This window comes from Xenia sp. Carnegie-2017, unplaced genomic scaffold (genome assembly GCF_021976095.1).
Source record: "Xenia sp. Carnegie-2017 unplaced genomic scaffold, XeniaSp_v1 HiC_scaffold_20, whole genome shotgun sequence".
Classification (NCBI taxonomy): Eukaryota; Metazoa; Cnidaria; class Anthozoa; order Malacalcyonacea; family Xeniidae; genus Xenia; species Xenia sp. Carnegie-2017.
In genome coordinates, this window is record NW_025813483.1 from 4,484,751 (window position 1) to 4,502,442 (window position 17,692).

At 36.2% G+C, this 17,692-nt stretch overlaps 3 protein-coding genes, 2 long non-coding RNA genes and 1 other non-coding gene across 9 annotated transcripts in view; 3 read left to right on the forward strand and 3 right to left on the reverse strand.

Moving 5' to 3' along the window:
• The window catches only part of LOC124442386 (tumor necrosis factor alpha-induced protein 3-like), a 31,182-nt gene that overhangs the window by 4,173 nt on the left and 9,317 nt on the right, over nt 1–17,692 (forward strand). The window lies entirely within an intron of this gene.
• On the reverse strand, nt 3,944–5,603 carry LOC124442392 (60S ribosomal protein L24-like). Its single transcript, XM_046992894.1, has 4 exons — nt 5,528–5,603; nt 5,122–5,369; nt 4,837–4,888; nt 3,944–4,078 (listed from the first exon to the last, which is right to left on the reverse strand). The coding sequence occupies exons 2-4, from the start codon at nt 5,325–5,327 to the stop codon at nt 3,995–3,997; spliced, it is 342 nt and encodes a 113-aa protein (XP_046848850.1). The 5' UTR covers nt 5,328–5,369; nt 5,528–5,603; the 3' UTR covers nt 3,944–3,994.
• LOC124443438 lies at nt 4,965–5,043 on the reverse strand. The gene has a single exon (XR_006947662.1). It is a non-coding gene; the product is annotated as a small nucleolar RNA SNORD34 (small nucleolar RNA).
• On the reverse strand, nt 7,730–16,159 carry LOC124442388 (zinc finger MYM-type protein 1-like). 4 transcript variants are annotated; one of them, XM_046992889.1, is made up of 4 exons: nt 15,045–16,159; nt 9,213–9,645; nt 8,543–8,810; nt 7,730–8,085 (listed from the first exon to the last, which is right to left on the reverse strand). In XM_046992889.1, exons 1-4 carry the CDS (start codon nt 15,237–15,239, stop codon nt 7,917–7,919), a joined length of 1,065 nt encoding a protein of 354 aa, XP_046848845.1. In that variant the 5' UTR covers nt 15,240–16,159; the 3' UTR covers nt 7,730–7,916. The 4 variants fall into 4 exon arrangements, with proteins under 4 accessions (XP_046848845.1, XP_046848843.1, XP_046848844.1 ...); XM_046992887.1 differs by having other exon boundaries at nt 7,730–7,971; nt 8,025–8,085; nt 8,543–9,645; XM_046992888.1 differs by having other exon boundaries at nt 8,543–9,360; nt 15,087–16,159.
• On the forward strand, nt 8,331–13,892 carry LOC124442401. The gene is made up of 3 exons (XR_006947242.1): nt 8,331–8,341; nt 9,703–9,705; nt 13,797–13,892. It is a non-coding gene; the product is annotated as an uncharacterized LOC124442401 (long non-coding RNA).
• On the forward strand, nt 13,964–14,467 carry LOC124442399. The gene is made up of 2 exons (XR_006947240.1): nt 13,964–14,303; nt 14,342–14,467. It is a non-coding gene; the product is annotated as an uncharacterized LOC124442399 (long non-coding RNA).

Consider the following 17,692-nt stretch of genomic DNA (forward strand, 5'->3'; position numbering starts at 1 on the left):
TTTCTAGTCTGGTGGAATGCACGTGACCGTGTTCCATTTCCGCAAGGATTCGGCAAGATAATGATAACGATATTATGATATAACGACAAAAACGTCACCGCCCACGCAAAAAAAGACCCTGAAACTTTCTCGAGTGTGGGAAATGTATGAAAGGATTGACATGATAACAAGAAAGGACATGACATGATAACAAGAAAGGATGAAAGGATTAGTAACAAGCCATGACAAAGTTAAAAACAATTGCATATATTGGGCATTACCCTAAGTCACAACGCTGAGGAAGAGGATAGAACTTTGATAGAAAGAAAAAGATAAACGCATTAAACTATGGAAATAATTTGTAGCACACTTATTTTCGCTTGTGGTTGTCTGATAAAAACAATCTGTCAAATTCTTACCAAAGATGAGACAGGTAAGGAACTCGGGTGTGTGATCAGGAACACGCGAAGAACAAATAAGTCCTTATTCATTTAACTTCATTTTAGGCATGTATCGACAACGCTGGCAGTTGGAAGTCGAAAGGCAGTTGGACGATCAAAATGCTGGTGTCCCAATGGATTTTGGTGTTGAGCAATGGAGCGAAGACTGGAAGACAACAGTCGCTCTTCTAACAACAACAAAATCAACTACACAAAACAGTTTTTACTGTCTTGAGGGGATTCATATATTTGCCTTAGCTAACGTTCTTCGAAGACCCATTCTTGTAATATGTGACGATTTTGATCGTGGTGACTATGATGAACCAATTGCTGGTGTAAACCTTGGTGGCATATACTTACCATTGTTATCTGACTCCGTGGAGTGTATCAAAACTCCTCTTCTGATTGGCTACCACCATGGACAGTTTACAGAATTTGTGATGGCAGAAAATAATGAGAGAGTACCATTAATGAAACATGATGGTCAGCCTATGAAAGTCCGATTTTTGTTACCAGAGGAAAGGAATTACTCTGATCGATTACTGCGGGAATACTTCAATTGTTTAAAGTTGAATTACACTGATGAAAATGGGTGTATAATGGAAATACTTGTAGCGAAAATTCAAGCCTGTGATACTTGTGGCTAAAATAAGTACGCAATGTGTGCATGTGGATAGCCTTAATGAGACATAAACGTAATTGCAATAAACGTACTGCGGGCTCATGTTGAACGCTTACTGACGTCATGTCTCTGTATTCGTTTGGCGTGGAATGAGCATAATTTGTAATAAGTTAACTTAAGCTAAGCTTTTTAAGCAGCAGAGAATATTTTACATTATAATGTAATTTGATCAATTATGTTAGTCATTGGAAATACGGTATGATAAACATAATTTATTGATACAACATGAAGTATAGCTATGAGCAAGTTATCATCACTAAAGTCAACGAAAATGATCTTCTATCTTTTTGAAAATGAAGCTGTCGTCAGCATTATGTTTTTTACAGTCAGTTAGACAGTTAACTTACTTCACTATACTTTACACTTGGAATGAACCCTTCAGATTATGAAGAGGTGCAAATTTAAAAATAACGTTCTCACGTTTATGATGATATTACAAATTTACCACGAACTATTGAATTACAAAGATTTTACTTTCTGCGGTGCAGATTAACGTGTCGCGATTCGCGATAAACTTTTGAGGACTCGCAGCGTAATAAATGTGGTAAATAGCAAAAGCTACGACACACAAATCTCCATAACTTAACTCTTTGAAATAAATTTGACTGCCTGTAAACTTTGTATACTCTTAAGATTTTCAAATACACAGTAATTCAGTACGTTGAGAAAGTTAAAATAATGCAACGCGTTTGTTATTACATATATAAACCGGTTTGATAACAAATGGCTTAAAAAACCACACACAAAACAAGTATTTACTATGCTAAATTGCTGTCGTTTACATGATGACTAAACGTAAAGAAGTGTAAACAAAATTATAGGAACTATAACATTGCAAGTGCCAAGCATTAAATTCCTTTCAAAGACGTTTATGTCTTATTGGGAGTCGATTACAGCTGAATCATGCAAAAGTTAAACGTCGGCTGATTTCAATGGTTGTAGTTTTGATACACCTAAGATCGTTTACTTAAACTTTTACCTGCTTATCGTAGCTCTCAAGATCATGGTTACACTTCATACAATTTAGAGCACAGAGGTGTAAATATATGCAACTTTCTATCGGTTGTGCTAAGATTATTAAATTTAGAAGTGAACTATAAAAGAACATTTCCATCTTCCTCTTCTAAATTACGACATATCATATCGACGGACATTCACGGGGAGTAAAAGCAAAGAAGCATCCAAGTGACAATAGAGCATAAGAGTGACAACCCATATTTTAAAACAAGGACAAACAGAATTACACCAACATTTAGATCATTGCCGACTTTCAAATTAATAGAATGAAAGTCATTTAATGTCCTCGACCTCACATATTCTTGACGTAGTTCCTCGTTACCATCTTTTCGTAAATCGTCACCGAAATTTTTTGAGAGGAAGATGGGCAATTTCTACGTCTACACTTCCACATATTTTCGGCTTTTCCCAGTCAGAAATGGGAAATATGTATTATTATAAGCGATTATTTTGCAATGTTGGTGCAGTCTCGATCGTTATTGGCTGACGTAATTCTTTATGTGAAAATTGTAAACACAAAAGCTTTTTACCTCACGATGTATCGCGCTTTGCAAATCGCGACATGTTAATTTGCACCACAGAAAGTAAACTCTTTTTAATCTTGGTACTTCCTCAATAGTTCGTGGTAAATTTGTAATAGCATCATAAACTTGAGCACGTTATATTCTGCAACTCTCCACAGTCTAAAGGGTTCATTCCAAGTGTAAAGTATAGTAAGGTAAAATTAGACAGATTGTAGTCCTCAGCCTCAATGTGTAGAATTCGACTAAGGGCTCAACCATTCTCTGCCAAGTGTCTGATGCTTTTAGACGCGCATACTTTATCACGTACGGTTCAACTAAATAATTACAGTCAGTTAACTTACTTCACTATACTTTACACTAGGAATGAACCCTTCAGATTGTGGAGAGTTGCAAAAAATAACGTGCTCACGTTTATGATGATATTACAAATTTACCACGAACTATTGAATTACAAATATTTTACTTTCTGGGGTGCAGTAAAATTATTTAAAAATTGTAGTTTTTGGTCTATTTCTATGGCTCTAATTAAAACTTTATGTTGGGCATTAATTTTTATTACACGAATTCGATTTCCGCTCGGCAAGTCTCTCGCTACTAAGTATTTACTGTACTAAATTTGCAGTCGTTTGCGTGTTGACTAAACGGAAAAACGCGTAAAATGCCAATCATTAAATCCTTTCGTGTTATCGTTACAATTACGTTTATGTATCATTGGAGGTTGATTACGGCTGAATCATGCATATGTTAAACGTCTGCTGATTTCAATGGGTTGCATTTTGCATGCACCCTGTAGATACAAAGGGTGAGTTTTAATATATTTCCATGCTTTCACGCAACATTTGTCAACCATAATATACATTCTACAAGTTAAATGTTTAGTTTTAATGGTAGCAGCCTTGTATGAAACAAGTGAAGATTTGATAAGTCTACAAGTTAAATGTTTCATTTTAATGGTGGCAGCCTTGTATGAAACAAGTGAAGATTTGATCAGTCTACAAGTTAAATGTTTAGTTTTAGTGGTACCAGCCTTGTATGAAACAAGTGAAGATTTGATCAGTCTACAAGTTAAATGTTTAGTTTTAGTGGTACCAGCCTTGTATGAAACAAGTGAAGATTTGATCAGTTTGATTTGTTCGGCAGATAGAGGGTAGGTGAAGGTTTAAGTGGGGATTACGAGGGTAGAGAGAGGTTATGTTTCACATTGAAATTGTGATTCAAACTTTCATCCTTAATTCACAACCAGATTACACAACATTGAACAATGAAGCATGAATTAAAACATAAAACTAAAAAAATGCAAATACCATTAAACCATGACCATTTATTATAGTGAAATGCGTGATAATTTACATTCAACGTTTTCCACCAACACGACCTGTACTTCTTCCACCTTTTTGTTTTGTTGGAGCTTTTGTCTTCACTGGTTGTTGTGCGGCCTTGAATAAATGATGAGTGTTATTGAGATATCTTAGTAAGAATGGTTTACTTCATGTAAGAAGTAAATAAAAGATGTTTACTGATTTCCACAAGTGAATGCAAACCAAACAGATCTTGCAAGAAATTAAGATCAGATCATTGCAAGCACAAGACCAAACGTCAATGGTTGCACTTGCTTGGGAGTTCTCACAAATGTCTCTGAGGTTAGCATAAGCCAGTGCAAACATGAAAAAACATCTTTTATTTCTTTTATAAAATAACAATAATGCAAACAGACAAATTTAAACAAAAGTTTTAATTCTTCCTCTAAATGTATTCATGATTGATTTGCAAATTCTCTTTGATTGATTGATTGATTTGATTGGTTGAGCTTTGAATGGTTTGCAAACACAGCTATAAACTAACTGCATACGTTAAACTGTTTCTATTTTATGATACACAATATAAAGTGACAACGATTCATCAAATCATTGAAAACTTATGATAAATACTGAATTTCATGAAGAAATTTATCATTTGCTTGGGTTGGAATTAAATTCACAATATGTGTCATAATTTTGCCCGAAGTTAGTCATGAAAAGTTTGTCATACAATTAGCCCACACACAAACAAACAGTCAAAGTCTTTAATAAATATTAATTTCAATGTTTGAACATAAAATTTTTGTTCAAAGCAGTTTATCAACAGCAAATTGCACTGAGAAAGCCAACCTAGTTTACTTTATAATAGTTGAGTAATTGTTATAGCCTTTACATACCTTTGTCATCTTTTTAGCCTCCTTCTTTTGCCTGATTTTATCTTTAGCAGCTCTAAATGTTTTTAAATCATAAAAATGATCAATTTTCTCAAAATCTGATTCAGTTTAACTTTGCCGAGATTTTCAATGTTTCTCTCTGATTATAATTCATATTCTCACAGTTGTGACTCATACAATGTAGGTAAAATAGAATCTTCACTGAGAAACAAAATCAAAAATCTTCTAGTCAAGCATAAAAGATGCATTGTTTAGATATCAAAGACACAAGACGGTTGTGTTTGATACCTTATTGCCTGCTCTCTTTGTGCTTTTCTTACTTCAGGCTTCTGATTGCGTTTGGCCAAAATAGTTTCAAGAGTTGCACCCTGGATGGCTCGTTGGAATTTAACATTTTGTCTTGTTCTCTTTTTGAAGACCTCTTCAACTGAGCCCTTTTTGTGTTTTCTACGATAAAGGACAGTCCATGAAATCTTTCGTGGATTTCTTCTCATCAAGAAGGATCTCTCACATTTTTTGTCCAGGAAATTGAAAGACTATTAAAATGATATATAAAACATTTATTGGTTATGGCAAAATAATATAGATGTGATTTTACAATCAAGTATTTAAAGTGTGTTTTAAAAATAACTATATATTAACGAAGGGACAAATTAAGCAGTTCTTCTAAGTTGAACATTGTAAACGTAAGTACCTTTCCATCTAGACGTATATATCTTTTTCCATGACCCGGGTAGATTTTGTATCCACTGTAGCTTCACACCTCGAGTCTGAAAATTTAAAGAAAATAACGAAATCATCAAATACTAGAAAGATCAAATGAGAAATATAACATGTAATAATAGCAGTGTCTCTGGGTAAAGACTTATGAATATTTCCAAAACAATTAAAATCGACAAGTTTTAATCGCCGATTTTTAAAGAATTTAGGACGTAATACCGCTAATATCGATTCAATTATGAAAAAAGTGTTTCAGTTTCACAAGAATTTCATAAAATAACGAAAACGTTTTGCTGTTTCCTTGGATTGGAACGTATTTCAAAAGACTTACTTCCTTATGCCAGATCGAAGCAAGACAAAACAGTTGAAAAGGAAGCAGTGTTGCCAGATGAAATTTAAATAAGTTCATGTCGGCATGTTCAAAAGTTCACATATTATCCACCAATGTTCACAAATCGACGAAAATTGCCTACTTTGCACCAAATGAATGAAATGAGCTAAGTCAAATGTAAATTTACAATGCACATCTGTACAAAATAACAAAAAAAAACAACATTGAAAAACTATTTAGTTCGATTTAGATTCGTCGCTTGAGTCAGAGTCTTGAGCATAAAGAAAGTCGGTTGTCATATGACTTAAAGCATTGGTCGATGGTAAATATTTGACACAGCCTTCTGACTCTTTCACTCCTTGCTTAACTTTTAGAATACTGCAGACTGACTTTGTGTTCAACCTATTTCTTCCTTTAGTTATGATTGCATTCACAGTAGAAAAAATTCTCTCCACATTAATATTGAAGAATGAATTATGTTTGTCTCGAATCTCTAAGCCAGTGTATGTTCATCGTAAAAAACCTTGTCCTTTATAACTGATAAGTTCATAAAAAGTTTTTAATTTTTAGTAAAAGTTCATGAAATGTTCACAAAATTCTTTCTGTTCACAAAAATTCAAAAATAAAAATAAAAAGTTCATAAATCTATGAACTTTGTTCACAATCTGGCAAAACACTGAAAGGAAGCTCTTGGGGGAGCTAGTGAACACAAAGGGTTATCACAAAACGCCGATTGAACGTAAGGATATGTACAGTTTACGGCCATTACCGACCAGAGGATGAATCGTCTAACGTCGTAACCACTACTAAGACCACCACTAAGACTTTCAGCCAAAGTCTTATAGAAGATCGAACAGGTTTGAAATTTTGTTTGCTTGAGCTTGTGCGCTTAATGATGTTTCTTACTGTTTCAATGGAAGTTTGTGACCTACCCGCCGAGAAGTCCAGCAAATGCGTTTATTCATTTAAACTTCATTTTAGGCATGTATCGACAACGCTGGCAGTCCGATGTTGAAAGGCAGTTAGAGGATCAAAATGCTGGTATCCCAATGGATTTTGATGTCGAGCAATGGCGCAAAGACTGGAAGAAAAGAGTCGCCCTTCCAACAACAGCAAAATCAACTACACACAACAGTTTTTACTGTCTTGAGGGGATTCATATATTTTTCTTAGCTAATGATCTTCGAATACCAAGGTTCTTTCTACAGAGTTCTTGCATTAGGAACTTTGCTCGTAGAACGAAAGGCGATGAAAGCCGAACGGATCATATACCGAGCTGATAATAGCCAATATCTCTCCTCTAGTTGGCGGTTTGTCCTTCAGCTGAATCCGAAATCCGAATTCATAACGGCTAATGTAATGTTCCACAGAACGCCTAGCGCTCTTTTGATAGATACCTTGTCAAGGCAAAGATCCCTAACTGATTCTGCTCGTTCCATATCCGGCATACCACCACCGTCGCTGAATTTGAAACGAAATCCACTTTTGTTAAACGAAATCCACCCTTGGCAAGCAGTTTTCGAAGATCACTGGCTAATGTTATAGCCTTATCTTCATCTTTTACAGATTTAAGGCAATCAACAACGTAGAAGTTACGTTTGACTGTATCTGTAATCAGTGGCATAGCTAGCGAAAAACATTTGGTCGGGCTCACGAGGCGCCACCATGGTTGGCGCGGAGCGAGAAAATTTTCCGAATTTAGACTGCCTAGAACGTCGGAAACGGCTATCTTAGAAAGCAAATGCGTGATATTTATGCAGGAAATAGAACCATTTTGGTTAATTTAAATTGCCGAAGGATCTTATAGTAAAGCAGAGAAACAGTTCAAAAATAGTTGCAGATATGTGATTTATTTTCTCAACACCACATACATAAATAGATAATTATGTACATCTTGTAAAGAAACTTTGACAAAAGAACCGAAAAAGGCTCAGATTTGTCATCAACAACTATCAAAAGTTGTGATGCCGTTCATTGTCGTGCTGAAATGACAATCATCATTGACTGCATTAAAAAGTTCCCGGAAAAATTCTCACATGCCATGGACGTAAGACATCATCAGCTTGCTATCAGCCATATATGAATACCTATTTGTATAAGAAAGCAAGTCTTCGTGGTTTTCAATGAACTTCTTTACTACCTCATCATGCAATGTGTTGGCGTCTTCTTTCTCTGACAGTATGTCTTTGTGAATGGAAATCCTGCAAAGAGAACTAAAACGTCCTTGGCTCATAGTATTTCTAAGATAATTTTTTACCCTCTTCAAACAAGAAAATGACCTCTCAACTGAAGCACTTGTAATTGACAAAACCCCATTTATCTTTAACAGTTTTACAACTTCTGGAATACTAGATTGAAGATGGAACTGAAAATATATTTCAATAGTTCATCGCATGAATCACGGTGAAAGTCTTTATCTCTGTAAATAAAACAAAGTTGGCTAACTAGCATTGGTATGTCAAACATATCACCATAAACCTCCTTTAGAAGATTTATCTTTTCTGAGGGCACTTCACCTTTCCACATTTTAAACACCCTAGGGTTAACAAGGTCTAAAATCTAAAACGCTCCATATCCTGAAATTGCTCAGTCAGCATAGTCACAATTGTGTCAAGAATTTCAAAATACATTTGTTTGTAATTATGCCGTTGGTCATACCTGGTTACTGGTGGTCCCACTTTCTCAACAGCCAGGTCGTACACCTGACAATATTCTGTATCATTTCTCAGAGAAGCAACAAAGGCCTTGAATCTCTCAACCCTACTCACTCCATAATGAAAGTCAGTGTCCTTGTCTTGCAAGATAGAATAAAGTATGGATGACTGCTCAAGAATTCTATGGAAAACAAGTACCAAGAAACAAAACAAGAAGCCATTAAGGTAGCCAAGTAAACCAGTAACCTTACTTAACGTTTCATCATCCCAACCTATTGGATTATCAGTAAGATTTTCAAATATGTCTATCAGTTTCTCATAGTTAGAATGCAAGACATTGATGACATGAGCCCTATAATACCATCTTGTGTCACCAGGACTAGGAAACTCTAGCCTATGGGATGATAGTAAAGCTTTTCTTTTGGGGGAATTGCTAGTAAAGGTGCAGAAAGCACTAATATTAACAAAGAAAATCTTAACAGGTGAAATGGAGGATGCAGCTTGACATAATACTAGATTTAGTCTATGGGCAACACAGTGAACAAATTGAGCATAAGGATAATCCTGCTGAACTTGAGCTTGAACACCATTGAGATGACCAGACATAACAGATGCACCATCATAAGTCTGTCCAATAAATTTCTCTTTCACATTATTATATTGACTTAACTTACCCTTAACCACTGATGATATAGCAGTTGCAGTCCTATCACAACTAACATCAACAAACCCAAGCTGTCTTTCAATGACACTTTCCCCTTTGTCCATTTGAACAATTACACTCAATTGTTCTTTGGTAGAAACATCAGTTGCCTCATCAACCTGTATACTTAAGAAAGTGCAGCAATCTATTTCCTTTAAAATCTCATCCTCTATTATCTTATCAAGACAATCAATCAAATCATTCTGAATATCAGGAGAGACTCCAGTAAACCGCCCTCCCCCAGCAAGGTGGGTTTCAGCAAGCCTGCCATGTAATCGCCTTTCAAAAACTGAACCCATCTTGGCAAAACTTTCAAGTAGCTCTCTATAATTTCCTCTATTCAAGCTTCCACTAGATTCATCATGCCCCCTAAATGCAAGCTCTTGCCTAGACAAGTATAAAGCCTGTTTTCCACGAGCCACGTATCGTAACGTATCGTAGCAAAACGTAACGTATCGTAGCAAGTACAGATACGTTGAACGTTTTCCATTATTCGGCACAACGCGTAGTACTATTTTCCCGCCAAAGTTCAAAAACAATACAAATATTATTGTTATGGGTACTCTCAGCAAAAAAACTCGCTTGCTTTTACTTTTAAGTAGACGAATGAAGAAAGATAAATATAAAAAATCATATTGGATTCGAAAGCTTTATCAAGAAAGAAAAACTAAAGGAGAATTTTATCTTTTGGTGCAGGATTTACGTTTGTTCGATGATGAATTATTTTTCAGGTATTTTCGAATGAACGCTTCCAAATTTGAGGAATTATTACTTATGGTCGCCCCCAAAATAAAAAAAAACTGCGTGTCTAGAGATTGCATTGGACCAACTGAGATGCTTTGCGTGACGATGAGATATTTAGCAACCGGAGACTGTCAAACAACCATAGCTATGAACTATCGAATGAGTCCAACAACAGTGGGAAGAATCATTTTTAAAACTTGCAGAGCACTGTGGATTGTTCTTGCAAAATTTATAAAGCCACCTACAACTGAGTCAGAATGGATTAAATTGGCTGAAGAATTTGAAATAAAATGGAACTTTCCCCACTGCCTTGGAGCTTTGGACGGAAAGCATGTTGTCATGCAGGCCCCTGCAAATTCCGGTTCAATGTTTTTTAACTACAAAAAAAATCATTCAATTGTGTTGATGGCCATTTGCAACGCCAACTACGAATTCACTCTGGTCGACATAGGTGACGCTAGAAGAAATAGCGATGGTGGTATATTTTCTTACAGCAAAATTGGAGAAGCTGTGAAAAACAACAGTTTGAATTTTCCATGTGAAAAATCATTGCCTGGTTTCCAGGAAGAATGCCCTTATGTTATGGTAGCAGATGAGGCTTTTCAACTGCAACATCACATAATGAAACCCTACCCAAGAGAAGTTCTAGGTATTGCAGAAAGAGTGTTCAATTACAGGTTGTCACGAGCAAGACGGACAATAGAAAATGCCTTTGGGATCCTAGCTGCACGCTTCAGGATTTTTCGACGTGCAATACATGCTAGAGTTGAAATGGTTGTCAGGATAACCCAAGCTGCAGTCGTGCTTCATAATTATCTCATGAGGGAAGGTGCATGCTCTCACGGAGAGAGTTATTTTCGCATGGAACTAATTGACAAAAATACAAAACATGGCACACAACCAGGGCGGTGGAGAGAAATAACGCAAGGCGACAAAGGCTTGCAATCAATTAATAGAGATGGATCAAACAACTACTCTCGTAATGCCAAAAAAGTTAGAGAAGCTTTCAAAAACTATTTTGTGTCAAACGAGGGGCAAGTTATATGGCAGTGGGAATCTGTTCATGCCACTGAAAATTGTTTTGACAAAAATAACTAATAAGGCAGACTTATTATTAAACATGTTCGAACAAATCAATATATTATAAGACAGAAACAAAAACTTAAAATAACTTGTTACAACAAACTTTAAATAAAAAAGCAAATTGAATGTTCTGTAATACATTTGTCAGTGATGCTAATGAATTTCATTCTTCTTCTTCTAACTCAAATAGAACCTGTAGCACCTTTATCTTAGCCATTTGTTTAGTTTTTCCCTTCATCCCTTTGAAACTAGACACTAAGCTTAAGCAAAATAGTGTATCCTCATCTTGTTGATTGTTTGTCTCAAAACTACCAGTTTTACTAACATTGGATAAATCATTAGCAAGACTGATGGCTAAGAGGTCATCAATTTGGTCTGATCTTCGCTTGTGCTTTCTGACTGGTTTTGGGTTCAAAACCTGGTCACTTGATTGATTATCCAAAGACAAACTACTTGATTCAGAAACCTTCACAGGATCAATGATTTCATATTCAACATTGCTTTCAGTTTTCCGCCCACTACATCCCTTAAGAATGATAGCTCCACAAAATAATCACAGGTGGGCAATTTTTTGTAGAGCCACTTCCAGAACGAGTTAATTGCTCTCTTTGCGAATGCATCGACGATAGTTATCTTTCAGTCTGTCAAATTCTTTGTTCAATGCACTTTCTACATTGAAAGTAAAATATTCATAAATAAACTGCTCACAAATTTTACTGTTTCAAATTTAATGTTATACTATAACCTATACACATGTAGATTGTAGAGTACCAATGTTTGTAAATTTTACAGCCAAATACAATTTTGAATACAATATTAACTAGTTAATTAACAAATATAATATCAATAGTTGTTGTAAACAATATGATTGCTGTTTAAAGTAGTAGCAAGAACATTAATGCACAGGTAGTCAAATAGAACTGCTCAATTTTTATCAAGGTTATGCAAAGCTGTATTTAAAACAAAAGGAGGATCCATTATTTATTAGATGTACGATTCTTTTTTATTGACTGACTGATATGATTATATGTAATGTTTTGGCACTTCTTCCAAATGTTAACCTATTAATATATTACATGTAGGTGAGCAGTTATTTTAATTGCCAGTGTAGTTTATAATATTTACTTCAACAAAAGAACTACTGAATATAATAAGAACTGTGCGACAAGAAAAGTTCATTATCGGGTTTATTGCCTTATGGCATTATCATGTATAAGCTCGTTCGTGAATAACTTACCAGGTGCATTCAATGCTGTAGAAATCCTACGCCAGGCTTCAATTTTTTTTTGTCTTTCTTTGTGACTTTTTAAAGAAACATTCCATATGCAAGGATATTTACGTATTTCCTCAATTAAATTTGACAGAAACGAAGCATCTTGCAAATTGATATCTGATTTATTTAATGAATCCTCTGTCCCTTCTTGAAATAACTCGATGCACGGCTCCTCGAGCGACGCCATTTTGAAAGCATGAATTTTGTTTTGTCGTGAAATGAACGACTATGATTGGTTGAATATATCCGTATTACAGATTCGTACGAAAAAAGTTGACAATACGCGAACTTGTTTTTTAATAGAGTCCTTAAGTGTGACGTCACGTTACCATGGAGCTAAAAATTCAGTTCTAAACAAAATATCTTATGCGAGCTCTTTGGACACGCTTCCTTTGTTTTGAATGTCTAAAGCTTTAATTATCCAGTGTAATCCCACAAAAGACAATAAATAAAAACAGGAAAGGTTAAAGGTAATCCAAGGGATCAACTTTTGTCTAAGAAGTGTAAAGGACGCGGGTCAAACGGGCAAAATGGTTTACTGTTTTGCTCCTACATGTGGCCATTCGTCGGAGGGCAACACTTGCAAGTTCTTTGCTTTTCCAAGCGCTACAATGCTGAACGACGAGTACAAGAGATGGTTCGACTCATAAGGTATGAACTGATATTCAAAAAGAATTCCTTATTCGGTGAAAATTTGATGAATTACGTGATTTTAAGTGAGATTTACGGACTCTATTCAGGTGAAGAGTTGACATCAGGACATGAGGGAGAATCATCGAATACTGAATTATAGAAGCTTCAGCTAGTTGTCTTTTTAACGGTCGCTTTGTATTTTCCGTAGCCAAAACCTTAAATCTTAGTGCTTTGGAAGGTATAATCCATCAATTTTGAGGATCAAATTTTTATCACTTTAATGAAAGTACGACAGAACAACACACAGCTTCACCTAGCCCAATTGTTTCATTGTAGTGTGGCCACAATTTCTAACATTGTTATAGCATTCACTCATGTTTTGCATGAAATTTTGTTTGACGAACTAATGACGTCGATTCCATCCCCAGAAAAAAACAAGATCTCTCCACCCTCCTCTTTTAGGCAATTTGAATCCTGTCTGCACAGATATTGAGCTTGCTGCACCGGGATTGATGAGTCAGCAAAATGCAACCTTTTTATCATACAGAGGAATGAATTCCTTTAAGGTAATAGTTGGTGTTGCACCAAATGGAGTCATTACTAATGTCAGTCGGCTGTATCCAGGTTCTATTTCAGACAAGGCCATTGTGCAACAGTCTGGACTCCTTAATCACTTGACAGCTGGAGATATGATTCTGGCGGACAAGGGTTTCCTTATCCAGGATGTTGTACCACATGGTGTCTGTGTCAATATTCCACCTTTTCTGAATAATGGAACTTTCACAGAGAGTGAGGTCAAGAAAACAAAAGCCATAGCTAAAGCACAGATTCATGTCGAAAGAGCCAATGCTAGGCTGAAAGACTTCAAAATTTTAGGTGTCATTCCTTTGTATTTGCACTGCTATGCTGACATTTTGTTTCAGTTATGTGCAACACTTGTAAATTTGCAATTTCCTCTCATCAAATAGGGATGTGAAGATATGGTTTTTGAGTAGTTTTATGCTTGAAGACTACATTGGACAGTTTTTTAATAATTATTGTTGTTCAAATAGAAATAAAATAATTTGTAGACTGAGGCTTAGTTAGAAGAAAATACAGCTAGAGGGGTTGGGAGAGCATTCTAATATAACAGTAAAGGGATGATTTTACCTCCTAGGGATTACAATATTTATCATCTGGTACAGCCTGGGTGTACATAGGGTGTCAAATTAGATCACTGCGAGAATTCTTTTATCATGTTTAGGAGAACTGAAGTTAAAAGAAGTTTTGACATATGTTTTACAATGGATGTCTTTTTGGGGATAAAAATAAAAGCAAGTACTGCCCACAGTTACCCTTAAGGAGTCTTTCTGAACATTTCCCATGAGCATCCCATCACTTTTATATGGGAATTTTCCTTTCCCCCAGGAAAACAACATTAAATGATGTACCATATTTCCATGTCTTTTAAATACCATGTTATCCTTGTGTTTATTAATAAAAATGCAAATATATGTATAGCCTGTTACCACAACTCCCTCACACCAAACTAGTAGTGGTAGGTCAATTTGAGGACTGAAAACCGACGAGTATCATTATTTTTTAAAACAAATCGTTCATATAAAGCCTTTTTTTATTTCACTACAAGAGAAAATCACGCCCTCGTGTTCATTTGGGCAACAAAAACAGTGTAAAACTTAATCTTGACATTTGGCATTCACCGTCACTTTATAAACCTTTTGTTTCATTCTTGCGTGTACTTCTCCTCGTAAAACACTCTGCTGGTAAGTAAATGCTTCAATGTGATCTAACTTAAGTGGTTTCCCCCCTTTTTTATAGATTTCTTTTCTTCTGAGAAGAAAAAAAAAAGCGAAGCGATGGATAATGTCTCCATTTTGAATCGAATGGGCGCTTGTTTGGAACTGAGATTTTTAGCACCATGGAAACGTGACGTCACCACTTAAGGACTCTATACGCGTATTAAAATTGTGATACGCCTATTAGCCATCAAATACACTAGCACGCATGCGCCGTGTTACGTTTTGCTACGATACGTTACGATACGTGGCTTGTGGAAAACAGGCTTAAAACAGCTTCTGTTATGGTTTTCAACATTTCCCTGTTTTGCCTTACCTCCTCGTTATGACGCTGAATCTCTTCACGTCTGGCTTGTGACATGAGACAGTCGACACAAGGCTGAAAACCGTATGTCCTCCAGGTCTTGTAAGCACCCATGTGCGATTTTGCCTTCTCATGCTTCTTACAATCGGATAGGAAATTCTTCATGTTTTTGAATCCCGTCTGCGTCCATGAAGATGACGATCCAGGGCAAAACAAAAGACAAGGCCAACAGAACAATGCATTCTTTTCTGAGCTACCACAAAGCCAATCTTTCTTCGAGTACCAACTTTCCTGAAAGCTTCTATTGCCTGTAGTCGCTTGTAAATTTGGAATTGGCCGCTGCTTTACGAGTATATTTTGCTCGCCTGATTGTCGAACAGAAAATGGTTTCTTTGTAGTTCACTTATTATATCGATTTCATTAGCCGAAGCCATTGTAATGTAAGTTATCACGATTTCCGAACGTATATTTCGAAAGCTCAAAATTCAAGTCACGCTTTTGAAAATGAGCCCGACTAGATGTTGTTAAACGTTTGAGTGTGTTCACAGCTACTCTCAACCAATCAGATTACAGATATTCCCACTATAGATTTTACTACTTGGTCGGGCTGAATTCTCAGAGCCCGACTAGATGTTGCGAAACAGCGCATTTGAGTTTGCTCGGTTGCTGTCAACCAATCAGATTGCAGATAAACCCACTATAGATTTTACTACTTGGTCGGGCTGAATTTTCAGAGCCCGACTAAACTGCGTAATGCCTGGCACTAGAAATGCACTAGTCATTGTTGCTAAGTAACGTTTAAAAATATGATAATTTTGCTAATAACGACGCAATTTGACAAATATTACACTAATAGACTGTGGATTATTCCAAAAAGAGTCGCAGAATTTAAAATTTTCGCAAATCCAATTTTAAAGAAAACAAATTTTTCATTTTTGGGAAAATATTTGGTCGGGCTGGGCCCGACCAGCCAGACCGCTAGCTACGCCACTGGACATCACAAAACCTTGCAAAAGCTCTCCTTTGGGCAAGTTTTGGCAATATGACCTTGTAGGAAACAATTATGGTAGAGACCATTTTTTCCCACTATCCTTTTTCTGTTCTCAACAGTTTCTTTCTTGAATATATCACATGGAGATAACCAATGATTACCATGACACATTGGACATCTAAGAAAATTTCCAGCTCCAGTTTCGAGTTCAACTATATTTGATTACTGATCGCTTACATTGTCATTTCCAATTGTTCCGAAGGCATAGTTACCTCGAGAACCTTTAGGATCTTGAGCAATTCTAATTTTTGAATCAATATTAATCTTGCCGAAAATAGGATGATTTAATGCTCTCGCTTTCACCTCGACAAATCTTGAGATGTCTTCGAAAGTTATCTCTCTTTTTTTATTACTTGTTGTATTGTCTGCTATGTCACACCATTTTTGTCTAATAGAATAAGGTAATTTACTGAAAATATTTTGCAAACTAACCAAATTGTCAAGTTTGTTGAGGTAACCTATTTCATTAAGAGTGTTTTTGCAGCTGATAAGCAATACAGAGAATCTTCGGAGTGATTCGCCATCTTCAGGTCTGATTAGGGGTACCTCCATTATTCGTTGTAAGTAGGCCGCAGCTATTCTATAATTTTGACCATAGTGCTCCTTCAAAAGTTTTCTTGCGACCAGATATCCTTCTTCGGGATCATGGTGCTCCTTCAAAAGTTTCCTTGCGACCAGATATCCTTCTTTGCGGACCATAATGCTCTTTGAAAAGTTTCCTTGCGACCAGATATCTTTCTTTGTGGACCATAGTGCTCCTTCAAAAGTTTCCTTGCGACCAGATATCTTTCTTTGTGGACCATTGACAAGCAACTTCGCATAAGCTCATGTGCCTCACCAGATGTATATTGAATTAAATAGTACAAACGTGTATTAGTGCTAGTTGTTTTCGCTTCAATAATATTTTTAAACGATCGTACAAAATGACAATATTCAACAGGATTTCCACCAAGTGTTGGTACTTGAGCGTTAGGTAGTGACATTGAAAGAGCTTATTGTTGGTGTTCACCAAGCAGTTCCTGGAAATCATTGTCCCTAGCCTGTTGCATTCTCAGTATCCGTTGACTTTGCTGCTGCTGTTGATTTTGTATATCCAACATAACGTGCAAGAAAATTTTTGCTAGTTCTGAATCATCCAAATTTCCAATCTTTGATGCGTCTAATTCGTGAACCGTTTTAAACGACTATCGCGTTACGACCGATTTTGGTTGTTCCTGCAAAACATGAGATCCTTTATGAGTTTTATCTCTTGTTGGTGCATTTACACCAGCATCTTGAGGGAGTGGTCGAGAAGTTGGCAGTATTGGTTGAGTGTGGTTGTCGCCGTTCGTTTGCTAACATGGAACTTTATTGTATTTAACGTTTACTGTTAGCATCCTCCTTCCCTATTTCTGCCTCAATTCTGCCATATTTCATGAGAATCTGTTTGATTTATTATTGAAGACAGCCGGGCAAAGGCTCCATAAGTTCCAGCTACACTGTAAGCCACTTCTTCTGCTTCAACTTTCGCTATTTCAGCCTTTAGCTGTAGTTGGTGTCTCCTTTGTTTAAGGCGCATTTTTTCTTC